This window comes from Lepisosteus oculatus, chromosome 26, assembly GCF_040954835.1.
Source record: "Lepisosteus oculatus isolate fLepOcu1 chromosome 26, fLepOcu1.hap2, whole genome shotgun sequence".
NCBI lineage: Eukaryota > Metazoa > Chordata > Actinopteri > Semionotiformes > Lepisosteidae > Lepisosteus > Lepisosteus oculatus.
Window position 1 is genome coordinate 444308 of NC_090721.1, and position 12622 is coordinate 456929.

Genomic DNA, 12622 nt, shown 5'->3' on the forward strand with positions numbered 1-12622 from the left:
GTCCTAGGAGTCTAAGAAAACCCCATCCAAGCGTCAGATAAGTGTTCAGCATCTGATGTGGCTGAAACCTGGACCCTGAGAGTAAAACGCTCACAAATAATTCCCCTCGAGCACCGGGTTCTACAGGTCGTCATATTGCCTCTCTGCAAGGACCTTGCTTTTGTTGAACCTTGTCCCAGTGAAAGTAGTGTTCTTGGAATAGGTGTCATTGTGATGTTTCACTCACAGTACATTCACACATTTTTATATAATAATTGCTTACACTTATATACCGCTTTTCTGGACACTCCACTCAAAGCGCTTTACAGGTAATGTGGATCCCCTCCACCACCACCAGTGTGCAGCCCCACCTGGATGATGTGATGGCAGCCATGGTGCACCAGAACGCTCACCACACATAAGCAATCAGCAGGGAAGAGAGCAGAGTAATGAAGTCAATTCATAGATGGGGATTATTAGGAGGCCATGATTTGCACAGGCCAATAGGAAAAAGTCCTACCAGTTAAAAAGTCATTGAGACTCAATGCCTCAACACGGACCCAGATCCTCAAGATATCCCTGAGGATATCATGTGACCAGTTGTAACACTGATGCTGTGATGAGCATTTCAGAAAAATAGTGCAATAAAATATAAAAAAGAGAAAGTGAACTCTGGTTTCAATCTTATAAAATATGGCTTAAATAAAACAGCAAATAAACTTTATTTACAATTTTCCATATAAAACAATTACAATACAAACAGTATAAAAATACTCTCCAATCCAAATTCATTTAATACCAGTACATAATACCATACACAGATTAATTACAGAGTAGATATCAATTACTATAAAATATTTCAAATTCAATATCAAAGTGTCTCGTAAAAATAATTTCATGGCATTTCAATGCTCTCTTTGCCTTTTTCTGTAGATTTACTAATTGAGCATATCTCTCAAGGTGATCTGTAGGAGGACTGAAAGCATGTTTCCCGGGCCTTCTGTGAGAGCTGCATACATGTTCCCCGTGCTGATTCTATGCAGTGGACTCAGAGGCAGGGGGCGCTGTGGTGTTAATGAGGTCACTGGGAAGGCTCTCCCTAGCCTCCTGCATTCGTCTCCGGGCCCTCTGAAACGCCTCTGGGAAGAGCAGAGAAAGTGATTAAGATTGTACTCTTAATTACACCGGTCACTTTTATTGCTCAGGAGCACACCAAGGTTTTTCTGACAGAAATCACAGTAGCTGAAATGGTCATTAATGAAACTAGCACCCAGGTCGAAGAGTCCAGGCCCCACCCCAAAGAAAGGGCGTGTCTGAAGTCTAGTACTTTGCAGGCCGGTATCCAAGGAATCTGGAATTCAACCTCTCGTTTCTCCCTCTGAGCATAATGGACTATGGACGTGTTATGGTTAGGAAAGATCATTCACCCTATCAGCTTGCATTTTCACAAAGAAACCCAGGTAGATTGCTCAAAAAACAGCAGACTGTACCTGCCTGTAAAGCAAAAAATCTGTCATCATAAGGAAGGGGTGTCATACTCAGTTCCTGGTGGGCTATCAGTATTATTGCTTTGTATTCCACTTCAAGGTCATGATTGACTGAATAGATCTAATTATGGACAGCAGGGTGAAGTGGTTAGCCTTGCTGCCTCGCAGTGCTAGGGCCCTGGGTTTAATTATTGAACGGGTGCGGTCTGTGTGGAGTTTGCATGTTCTCCCCAATGTTCATGTGGGTTTCCTTCCATAGTCTGAAGACATAAGAGAGAAAAGATCACTTTATTGTCCATAAACAATTTCTTGCATTAGGAATTTGTCTTTTCGCATACCCCAGCTTGCTCTCCATGAGACACACACAGAAAGGGAGAGAAGCTTGGGGTCAGAGCGCAGCCATTGTACAGCACCCCTGGAGCTCCAACAGCATGGCTGGGTAACTTGTTACCTATTCCCACAAGCCTTAGGGTAAAGAAGCGCCTTCTGTTTTAGCTTTTGAATGCACTTCCACATCTCTTTAGTGCATTTTAAAATTTTACTTCCCTTGATTTTAATTCTTTTGTTGAACACTTTTGTTCTCGGAGTGAAATTCTCTCACCAGGTGTGGGCAAGGAGGGTACAGAGAACTGCAGGGGTGTGTAAGTCTGAGCCAGTGTCTTACCCAGCACATTGTAGATGGAGCCCTGCTGGCTGAACCCTCCCAGCTGGTCCAGGACACTCTGCCTCCTCTTCCTCAGAGCACTGGCATCAATAAAAGCCCTGTGATGTGGAGAGACAACAACAGGAAGAATGCTTCTATACTTTGATTTCTGATTAAGAAAGCCCTGCTGCAACACATTTTCCTTTTTATTTTAAAAATGTTTTTTTCTAGCTCGAGAGTCATCATTGATCAGAATTCAGCAGGGTTTTCAGTTCTCCTTAAATCATCTTGTAAGATAAAGACCAACAATAATTATGTGATACCTTTGCTTTATATTTATGACACATTAGATAGATAGATAGATAGATACTTTATTGATCCCGTGAGGGAAATTGCAGTGCAACAGCAGCTTAACACACACAACACAGCCACAGTGTAACGAATTATATACTAATAGTACAATACATACAATACAATACAAGAGTTACTCACAGTCCGGACACACAAGAGGAAACTAGAACAGAACAGTACACAGAAAATCGTATCACACGTATGAATATAAATATAGATGTAACCATAGATATAAATATAAATATAAATGTATTGCACAGGTCCCTGGCATATATTGCACAAAAGTGGTTGTAAACGGGAAAAAGAAAAAGAAAAAGAAAGAGAACAGATGTAGCAGTATATGTGTATATGCGTTTAGTCCAGAAACAGGTCACTGTCGCTGTTGCCTCTGCCAAGACGCAAGGTGGATGCGTTGTACAGTCTTATGGCAGACGGCAAGAATGACCTCCTGTAGCGCTCCCTGTCGCACCGTGGATGAATCAGTCTATTGCTGAACGTGCTCTTCATTCCTGCAAGCCTGTCATAGAGGGGATGGGAGAAGTTGTCCATGATGGCCTCCAGTTTGGACATCATTCTCCTCTCAGCCACTACCTCCAAGGGGTCCAGGTCAGACCCAATGACAGAGCTCGCTCTCCTGATGAGCTTGTTCAGCCTTTTGGAATCTATTCCATAATCTATACTGCACATTCTTACTTGTGCAGTTCTCCTTAAGTCATTTATAATGTGCAGAGTTGGACATCAACATCTTCCTTTACAGTAAATATTTGCATATGTTTTGCATAATCTGGGGATGAACAGCCCGATTCCCAGAGGGGTTCATGCAGTCACTCATCAGATGGGGGTGCGTGGGGACTGGATGTCAGGTCACGACCTTGGGGTCAACTCATTTATTTGATTCCCCCACTTTACACAAATCAGACAACCCTGAATTTCAAAGTTCTGCTCCCCTCCCAAACGATTTGTTTTGGATTTAAATGAGTGCATCCTCTTCATAAACACCAGACGCTCCGGTGTCGTGAGTGACACAGGAGCCGGTGCCCACAGCGGACCCTCACCCCTCACCTTGAGTGCTGAATGCAGTGCAGGGCAAAGGTCACACGGCCAGTGGTCTCACTGCGGAAGCCGAAGCGGCTCAGACGCTCCCCCTGGGGAAGGAAGAGTCATGGGTGAGAGCGGTGAGGCAGAGGAGGGAATTCAGCTTCTCATGCCCGTCCTGTTGCTAACAGGAACATACCTGCGTCTCTACAATCACAACTATCGTATCAAATGCATATTGAGGCACTTTTTAGAAAACACCGAGCTGCAGGAGGTGCCTTAAGGCCGACAGGAAGTCCTAGAAGATGCGTGTGATGTTTGTGGCCGAGGGCATGACAGCAGCAGTTCTAGCTCCGGCGCCCTACCTACATTCCAGCTCTCTCTCTCCATCTTAATTCAACCCCAACCCCGTTTTAACTGGCTAACTAGTGAATTCCTCCTTCTTTACACTATCGGCTATACAGCAATGCTGACGTGGCTCCCCACTCTAACCTATAATTGCTATAATAGGTTTAACATAAAACTCTGATGCCTTTCACATGCCTCTTCCACAAGCTGATAATGAAGGATCAGTGTGATTCGATCTCCTGCAGGGTGATCACGGTCGTACCTCCTTGCAGTGGAAGTGCCAACTGCTCACATGACCCACCTTAAAGGTCCCAGGCACCCGGACATAGCTGACGTCCTCCAGCTCAGGGGCTCCCCCAATAAAGAACCGCCGCAGCTCCGCCACTGTTCCCATCCTCACAGGCCGCCATGTGGTACAAGTCACCGTGTGGTGCCCTGTGGGTAACAAGGGATCACGTCCAAATCTGACACCACTCATGTTGAATAACTTGATTCTTTCCTTTCAATGCTTCAGAAATTCACCGTCTCAGGAGCAAACAGTGACATGGCCGATGCAATGGCGTCTTCTCATCGTTTCTATGTCAATGTGAACCAACAGGAACAGAGAGATTATGAACCCCGAGTGTCTACACAATATAGAAACCTGCCATATAAAAAGACCTGCCTGTGCCACAACACAAAGGAGAAAATGCAGAAGCCAGCACCATCTAAACCTGGTCATCCCCGGCAAAGTGAGTCAGGCAGAGCCTATTCACAGCTGTTCTACAGGTGTACACATGCTGTGCTTCTAAAAAGGTTTTCTGAAATTCCCTCTGAAAGCCTACCTGGAGTCGCCGGCATGACCACGTAGCCGTAACCCTCATTTCTGTAGCGCTGCCAGAAGTCCAGGGAAAGAACCTCAAAGTACAGCACTGGCCACTGGGGCACGGAGTCTGCAGGAGCCGACAGTCATCCGCACAGAGCGAAGCACGCGGGAGTAGAGCAGAATCAATCAGAACAGCATGACCAGTTAGAAACATGGACAAAATACTCTGACAATGTGGCTTTAGAGTAGATTTAGTCTTCATTAAAGTCAATCACGTGATGTTTTAAAAACTATATTGAGTAAAAGATATACTAGGGAGGACCAAGTAAGCTGCTAATTCACTATTCACTAATTCAAATTCACTAAGACCTGGGGATCCCACTGGAACTGTACAGAAAGATTAAGAACTGTCCTGCAGCCTGACCTTCTGTCTCATCTTCTTTCCTGAAGAAAGCCTCAAAGTTGAAGGGGTAAGAGAAGAAGGCAGCATTCTCCTGGAAACACAAGTTCACATTGACACTTTTTAAACAAGGCACTTTGATGTTTCCCCACAGAGGGCAATAAGTCTAGCTTGATGTGACAGCCCGCTGATCAATACTTGAGCAGAGCAGGAGCTGCAAGCTGGAAGGTGATTTTGTGGGGTACGTTTCCAGTCGCTGTACAACAGAGGTCTCTCGGCTACTTGAGGTGCTCTTGTGTGTCGAGCACACAGCCAGTCAGGCAGAGGGTGGAGGAGGGGAATGCAAGTTTAAGGACAGCAGCCAGGGACACAGCAGAGTCGAACCTGTTGTGGACATCGGGCATCCAGCAATGGAGATCGTTGTGAAAACAACAGGCTCTGCGTCTGACACAAAGCTTTGAGGGGCGCACTGTGTACACTGCAGTGGAAGTCACAACGACTCCAGGTTGATCCACTGATCCACACTTGCTACACCTGCCTGAAGATCGACTATAACAGAGTAGAAACATAAACAAGACCCCCCCCCCCCCATCTTACCCGGCCCACCGTGCGCGTGCGGCAGGTCTGAGTGACTCCAGACAGAGACTGGGACGGCAGGCTGGACCAGTCTGGAATTGGAAACACCAGACCAGCTCACTGTTAAACTGCTCTGGCTCTTGAGGCAGGATGGAATTCACAGTATTAGAACTGTTAATTTTTTTAGAAAAATTACACACAAATGGATCTTTGCTAAGCTGCAAATTAACATATGGCTCTGAATTGGACTAAGAAAGCCTCATATAGTAAACTGAAAATGGAGCTTAAGGGATTACTAAAATAAAAATAAAACCTCAGATTTGGTGGCTCAGCACTAAGGACATGAAATTACACAGGCATGGTGTATATGCAATATTATTTCTGTCTCTTGGGTATTTTAACTTCAATGCCACCCTTCACTGTATTCTTCCAGAGTGGCAGGGGGACTCGTGTGAAAGAATCCGTCCAGACCCAGGGAAGAGCTACAGAACCCCACAGCTGTGCTCTCTGGGCCCACTGCGGAGTGCGACCCCACTGGCGAGAAAGTGCTCCATCGGATGGCGACTTACCGTTGGGGAGCTCAAAGAAGAAGTGGACATACAGGTTGTCGTACTCATAGCCTTTCGCAGAGACTGCAAACAAATCAAACAGAACCTTCAGTAGAGAAGCAAATCTGACCCTTCCAGACTATTACAGAATCTAGGACAGCAGAACAAGATGTAAGGTTTCGGACAAGAACGTTCCCTTCTTAATGCCAAACTTTGGGAGGAACACTACATCAAGAATCTGCCTGCATTATAGAGACAGAAGATCCCAAAGGCCCTGCCAAAATATTATATAGTACAGAGGACAGTACAACGGGACTGGACTCAAGGATTCAAACCCCTTACAAATACAAACAAGCTCAACCTAATAGACCTCTTTAGTTGAAAGCAAAATATAAACCAGAAAACACATTTGATACCGAGAACAGGGTGTAAATCTTTACACAAAAGGATGCAGGAGTGTGGAACAAGCCACCCTGTCAGTCACTATGTTGAAAATGATACCATGGATTCCTCCAAGAAGCTGCACTAGATGAGGGGTTCACAAGCCGGACTTGGAGGTCCAAACAATTTCAGTTACACAATTGTGAAAAAACAGCTGTAAGTTACACAATCAACCCTTAATAAGAGGGTTAATTTGAACTGGTTGATTGTTTTCAGCTCTTAAATATATTGGTGGTTGTCTTTTAACTATTGCATTTCGTAAGTAAAAAAAAAATCAATAATTTGAGTTGAATAATTCCAATTAAATATTCCAATCCAGCAGCTTGCTATTTCAGTCTCAGTTGTGTAAGGGAGCTCAGCAGGAGTGGAAGCCAGCAGCTGTGTGGGGCTCCAGCCCCAGGACTGTGCATTCCTGCACTGGGTGGGTTGGACGGCATCTTCTAGCTCTTAACCTTCTTTCTGTTCTTATCAATGAGATCTGGTCAAAACGATGGCTCTCTGAATTAACACACGGCAGTGTCAGCTACCTCTTTCAGTTCTCGCCCATGGCTGCAGCCATTGTACTGCTGTGTTGTGATGCTGTGCACTGAGGCAGAGGGATCTAACATGCTGAACTGCTTATTAAGCCGGAGAAACAGTATATATGTTAATATGTTAAATTGTTTTCTGTATCAAAGGAGGTTTCAAAAACGGTTTGATGGGCTGAGACTGAAAGTGAGCATCAGGCAGACTGGCACTGGAACAGAAGGCTTTGAAGAACATGAGTACGCTACAAAAAAACAGGAACTGAGATGATGATGATGATGAGATAACAATAGGTTGTGCTGTTCCTGGTTTAGCCCCTGCTTGTTTCAAAATCAGGTCAGTCTCCTGTTGTTTTAGCTGTCAAAAAAAACTGTCTCACAACTGTTTTTCCCCAAGAATGCAGGGCCACGTGCTGTCGGCATGTGGTCACTCTGGCACGAGCGCGGCACAAGCCCGCAGGCCGGTCTGAGCCGGAGCCAGGCTCACCGATCTCTCCGTTCACCAGCAGGCGCAGAATGCCAGGGGGAGGCTAGAAAGGGGACACAGAACTGATTAGAGCCCTGTCAATCTTCTTCAGGGAAAAACCTTCATGTATTAACTAACCAACTTAAAATGGAGAAAGTGTCCAATGTGTTATCTTGGAAAGGCGTTCCAGGTGTTATTTCTGGAAGTAATTTATCCCAAAGTAGCTCAACTAGCTTTTAAACTACAGATTTAAGGGAGGATTGTTTACATCCAGTACAATATATTCAATGCTTATATACTGTATGTCAAATAAGAAACCAAGGACTAAGACATAATAAAAGCTGCTTCGCAGCAGCACACTGACGTGCAACGCACCATTTCAAAGTCCTGGCCGACCAGGCTGTTCAGATACTCTCTGTGGCGTGTGTAGAGCTAGGAAGAGAGGGGTTCACTGTGAGCCAACAAGGCAGCGCATTCAGTTCAAAGCCTTCGTATAAATCGTAGACAGGAGAGTGTATGGAAGGAAAAACAAGACAGAAAGCAAAGCAGGCATACAAAGGGAAATGACATTTCAGAGGGTGTGTCTCTCCCTCTTCACCGGGGGGCCAGGAGCCCCTCACTCACATCTCTGAACACGCGCTGCTCACGCTCCCTCTCCTCCGGGCCGATGGTCCGAGACGCGTCCTCCAGGGAGTACTGCCACCGCTCCCGCCGCTGGCCCTCCATCTCCAGCCTGGCAGAGCACACAGACCCCTTGAGCTGACAGCACTGGCCTCGCATTGGCCCCTGCACCGGCCTCGCATTGGCCTCGCATTGGCCCTGCACTGACCCCACACCGGCCCCGCACCGGCCCCGCAGCGCCAACCCGAGCAGGGCTGCTGGGGCTGAAGAGGGCAGAGTGGCCTCCTCTCACAGGGCACAGCAGGGGCTGCGGCTTGTCTTTCTGCGGGGTAGCCATCAGGCCACTCGGTGAAAGAAAGCACAGCGAGAGACAGGTGAAGAGCGGAGGCTGACGGAGCCACGTGCCTGTAAGGTCCTCTGCTGTTGTTGAAGTCGGGCTTGACAGTGACGACTCCACTGGCGTCCACTCGCACAGTGCACAGCACTCGCTCGTTCGCCCTCCTGCCCAGCCTGCAACACACACACACACGACAGCCTGACGCCATTCAGCGCTCACTCCCATCACAACCAGGTATGATCATTTACTTCTGAACGCAGATTCAATTAACTTAGTGCTCCTAACCAATTAAAAAACACACATTGAATTGAGTAACGGGTTTGAATATCTGCATTCGGCAGATTAATTGCGCCCTGAAGCAAGTGGTTAGGGTTAGGGTTATCAACTTCAACAACATTCCATCTTATTAAGCCCTCATGGTTACATAAAAGCCTGTGCCCTTTATGGCTTCCAATTCCTAGAAGTAAAAAACAACTGACTAAGTGAGGGACGCTCATTATTTTTAAATCATTTGACTCCCAGACACTAGCTCCCCACCCACTGTGGGGTTAATTCCACATATCGGGGTATTTTAAGGCTCAGCAAGCAGAGTTTTAAAATACTCCTAGCCAGCATTCATCTGTATTGCTTAATGTTAGTACTCTAATGCTAGAACAAATTTGTGAAAATCAGAAGCTTCAGAATTAATGTAGAGCAGCAGGGCTTCAGAAGGTGAGGTGGAAACTAACTGGACACCTGGACACAGGGGGTAAGAGACTGAGCATCACTCACGCCCCAGAAGGTCCCAGGTCGGCCATGATGTGCATGGTCTGCACCGGTGTGTTGATCACATGGTTGTTCTTCACAAAGTCCTCTGTGGGCTCCCAGGTGACAGTCCGGGACTTGGGCACACTGCCTTCCCTGGAGGGCAGAAGCCAGGTGTGGGAAAGTCAAAGTCAGACAGAGATCCAGGCTCATACGGTACAAGTAGAACTGCACCCAGCCAGCACCATGCTGGTCTTAAACATCACATTGTGATGTGGCTGAAGATTTTACCATTTTCTTTTCTGTTGTGAACAGTAGCTTGACATCATACAGGTCACAACGTATTGAGAAGCAGAGTGGGCCCTGGATAGAAGGTGAAGGTGGCAAAGTGATATTTGGAGGTTACAGTTCCTTACACCATGCAACACCATTTGAGGCGTTTTCCTTCAGCTTAGGACACCAAATCATTCTGTGAGCCCTCAAGAACGGCAGAGAGTAACTAAAAGGTCCCTAAAAAAGGTAACACTCAGCTTGTCTCAGGCCATGAAATGGGCACAGTACAATCCAAAATGATAATACTTCGGCAGATTTCTTACGAATTTGTTTTGTATCCAAGAGCCATGTTTCACAAAAACTTGCAAAAAACATATAAATGTACAAATAAATATTACATCTTTTACATAATGCTGTATTTATTTGCAAAGTAATGTTTATCAGCGCTGTGTGTATGTGTACAGCCAGAGCGGGAAGAAGAGACTGCTGCTCACACTGGGCGCCTCTCCTGTCTCCTGTGCCTCACATGCGCCATTCTCTCCGCCAGCAAGGTGGGGGCAGCCCAGTCCGGGTTCAGCACTGGGAGACTGTGCTGCAGAGACACACAAATGCGACTAAGTGCTCTCATCTTCATATGCACTCTGCCTTGCATCCTACAGGCAACAACAGACAGCCATTCAAGGAAAGAGCAGCAGCCACACAATAAACATGAAAGCATCTCTGGCCCTTTAAAGCCCGAGCCAGTTGCAGAGCGGACCCACCTCCATCTCCCCGGACAGCAGGTCGCAGTCGGTGTAGGTGAAGATCCTGCGGCTGGCCCGCCCCCCTGCCCTCTCCAGAGCAGCGATCTCAGCATGGTACTGCCTCTCCAGGGGGCTTCGACATGCCGCCTCGGTCTGCAGCAGGGCCACCTCACTCTGCACACACCCCACAGGTCAGGAGAAACATCTCAGGGAAAAGACAAAGCCCAGCTCCCACTACACTCCTACTGCAGACGCTAGCGCTTGGCATGAAAAAATAGGTTCCCTATTAAAAACACGGACATGGTTCTTCAGGAACAAAATCATTGTAGAGCAAAATAATCCCAATAATAATGCAGCTTTAGGTGACTTCCTGGATTCATTTCACACTTTTCAGAAACATCCATCTCTCCTTTCCCTGGATTTCCTAAGACTGGACAGTGCTGTGTGCAGCCTCACTCGGTTGGACTCGTGAAGAGAAGGGAGTGTGGGAACTCTCTCCGAGGACGTCCAGCGCAGAGCGCGAGGAACACAGTCCCCACCACAGCACCAGGGCCCTGTCACACTCTTCAGGTGTGGCAGCCTGAGCACATTACAGTACCTCCTGCTTTTTCACTGAAGACTGAGTAACCCCTACTGCCATCAGGACAGGGAAGCGCCCAGCCGATGTTATTACTGCATCTGTAATTACTGAACAGGCCCCCACCTGACCAATTACCGGGCCCCCACCTGACTGAAGAGCTTCTCCTGCCAGCCCACCGTCACGTCCTCCTTGTCGTCCTGCTGACCGCCTGCTGGAACACAAGACAGGCCCGTTACTGAGCGGCCCCCAGCAGACACTGGCCGCCACTTGCACTGCGCTCCTCCACAGTCCTCACTGCCAACAAACAAACCAGAACCCGTGTTCCTACAGTGTGTGCGAGCGTGTGGCGGGACACCCTTACCCTGGCAGCGGAAATGCATCTCTTTAAAGAACTGCCAGCACTCAAGAAACGGTATCAGCACCAGCTGACGTCAGTAGGAAATATATACTCTCTGGTTGTACTTTTCTCTGGTTTGCTCCATATCAGCGACTGCCATGCTGGAAGCTCTGTGCTGGCGCTAACTCCCTGACCTGAGATCCAGACACGAAGGCGTTCAGACGTCCTACTAACACCCTTTGGATATGGATCTCCTCAGGAAACTGGTCCCAGTTAAAGAGGGCCTGGGCCCTGCACACATACTCACCTGAGCTGGCTTGAGCACTGAAGGTGAGGAGCTCAATGAGGCCCTTCTCCTGCAGGGCAGAGGCCTGCTGCTGGAGCTGTTGGGAGAACACCGTGGGGGACGTGATGCGCTGGAGCCGCACCCTGCAACACAGAGACACAACATGCTGACACAGTACTCTGCTCCACTCCAGCACTGCCACACTGAGACAGCGCTGCACCACACTGACAGGTTACTCTGCTACACTCCAGCACCGAGACAGCACTGAATTGTGTTCAGAATTGCGATACGACAGTAAAGGGAGCTGTACGAGCATAATCCTCCTTTACAAACTGTAAACAACTCTAACGTTACATTTGGATGTAACAACCCCTTACGTTTATATAAAATATAAAGTAGCGAATGTCGGGAATACCTCCAAAAGCAAACGTCGAAATACATGCTGTACTTCTTTTTAAAAACGCTACTGGATTAGATGCTGTCTGAACGTGCACTTTACACGCGTTATCGTTATGTTCAACCGGCGAGCTGAACTCGCAACGTTGAATATACCACGTTACTCCCGGCAAGAAGAACCAGCACGAATCTGTGAAGTGCTCTGTTTGTACGTTCAAATCTTTCTTGTTTTCGGGTCTTTCCTGGTTACCTTATTTTCAGGTTTTCGACTGGATCCCTGGAGCGATAAACCCCTTCCCCCGTATCCACACTCCAGCCCTCCGCCATCTTTGCGGACGTGTGTGTTGTCACGGTAACGGCAGGGCTCGTTTCCTGCGGTTTACCGACACAGGGCGGTGGAGGCAGGGGCTGTAGCCAGGACTTGATTTTGGGGTGGACCGGGCTCTAACTGACCGTCCTGCCAGCATAGGGGCACCCCTTCAATTTACAATGTCATCCTCGAGCGGTATAATCAAACAGCAGAATTAGCGGAACCTCATACTGTATATATACACGGTCTCTCTCTCTCTCACACACAATTACCTAGGCTGCTGCACGCTACTGAGCCACGACGGACACATGCAAAAAAAAAAAACAATCAGTGCCTACCTCTGGTGAGGTTTTGGCCTTCTAGACCAGACGCAGGCGTCGGGGCTTGGAATT

General features: G+C 47.4%; 1 protein-coding gene across 3 annotated transcripts; it reads right to left on the reverse strand.

Annotated features, from left to right (window-relative positions):
- Nucleotides 1–682: 682 nt before the first annotated feature.
- mks1 (MKS transition zone complex subunit 1) lies at nt 683–12461 on the reverse strand. Of its 3 annotated transcripts, none has more exons than XM_015367872.2 (18): nt 12171–12461; nt 11546–11667; nt 11048–11109; nt 10340–10495; nt 10073–10170; nt 9333–9461; nt 8630–8734; nt 8228–8336; nt 7979–8035; nt 7625–7667; nt 6194–6256; nt 5646–5716; nt 5073–5142; nt 4668–4775; nt 4145–4278; nt 3523–3605; nt 2131–2228; nt 683–1118 (listed from the first exon to the last, which is right to left on the reverse strand). In XM_015367872.2, exons 1-18 carry the CDS (start codon nt 12245–12247, stop codon nt 1015–1017), a joined length of 1689 nt encoding a protein of 562 aa, XP_015223358.1. In that variant the 5' UTR covers nt 12248–12461; the 3' UTR covers nt 683–1014. The 3 variants fall into 3 exon arrangements, with proteins under 3 accessions (XP_015223358.1, XP_015223357.1, XP_015223359.1); XM_015367871.2 differs by having other exon boundaries at nt 11048–11112; XM_015367873.2 differs by lacking the exons at nt 11546–11667; nt 12171–12461 and having other exon boundaries at nt 10073–10165.
- Nucleotides 12462–12622: the final 161 nt, after the last annotated feature.

Bases quoted from the DNA above. Each gene is read 5' to 3' on its own strand.
- mks1 (XM_015367871.2), bottom strand. From the start codon at position 12,247: ATGGCGGAGGGCTGGAGTGTGGATACGGGGGAAGGGGTTTATCGCTCC. The intron at 8,735-9,332 runs GTGAGTGATGCT...TGTGTGTTGCAG, and splicing joins GACCTGGGACCTTCTGGGGC to GCTGGGCAGGAGGGCGAACG. The intron at 5,143-5,645 runs GTAAGATGGGGG...TTGTGTTTCCAG, and splicing joins GCACGCGCACGGTGGGCCGG to GAGAATGCTGCCTTCTTCTC.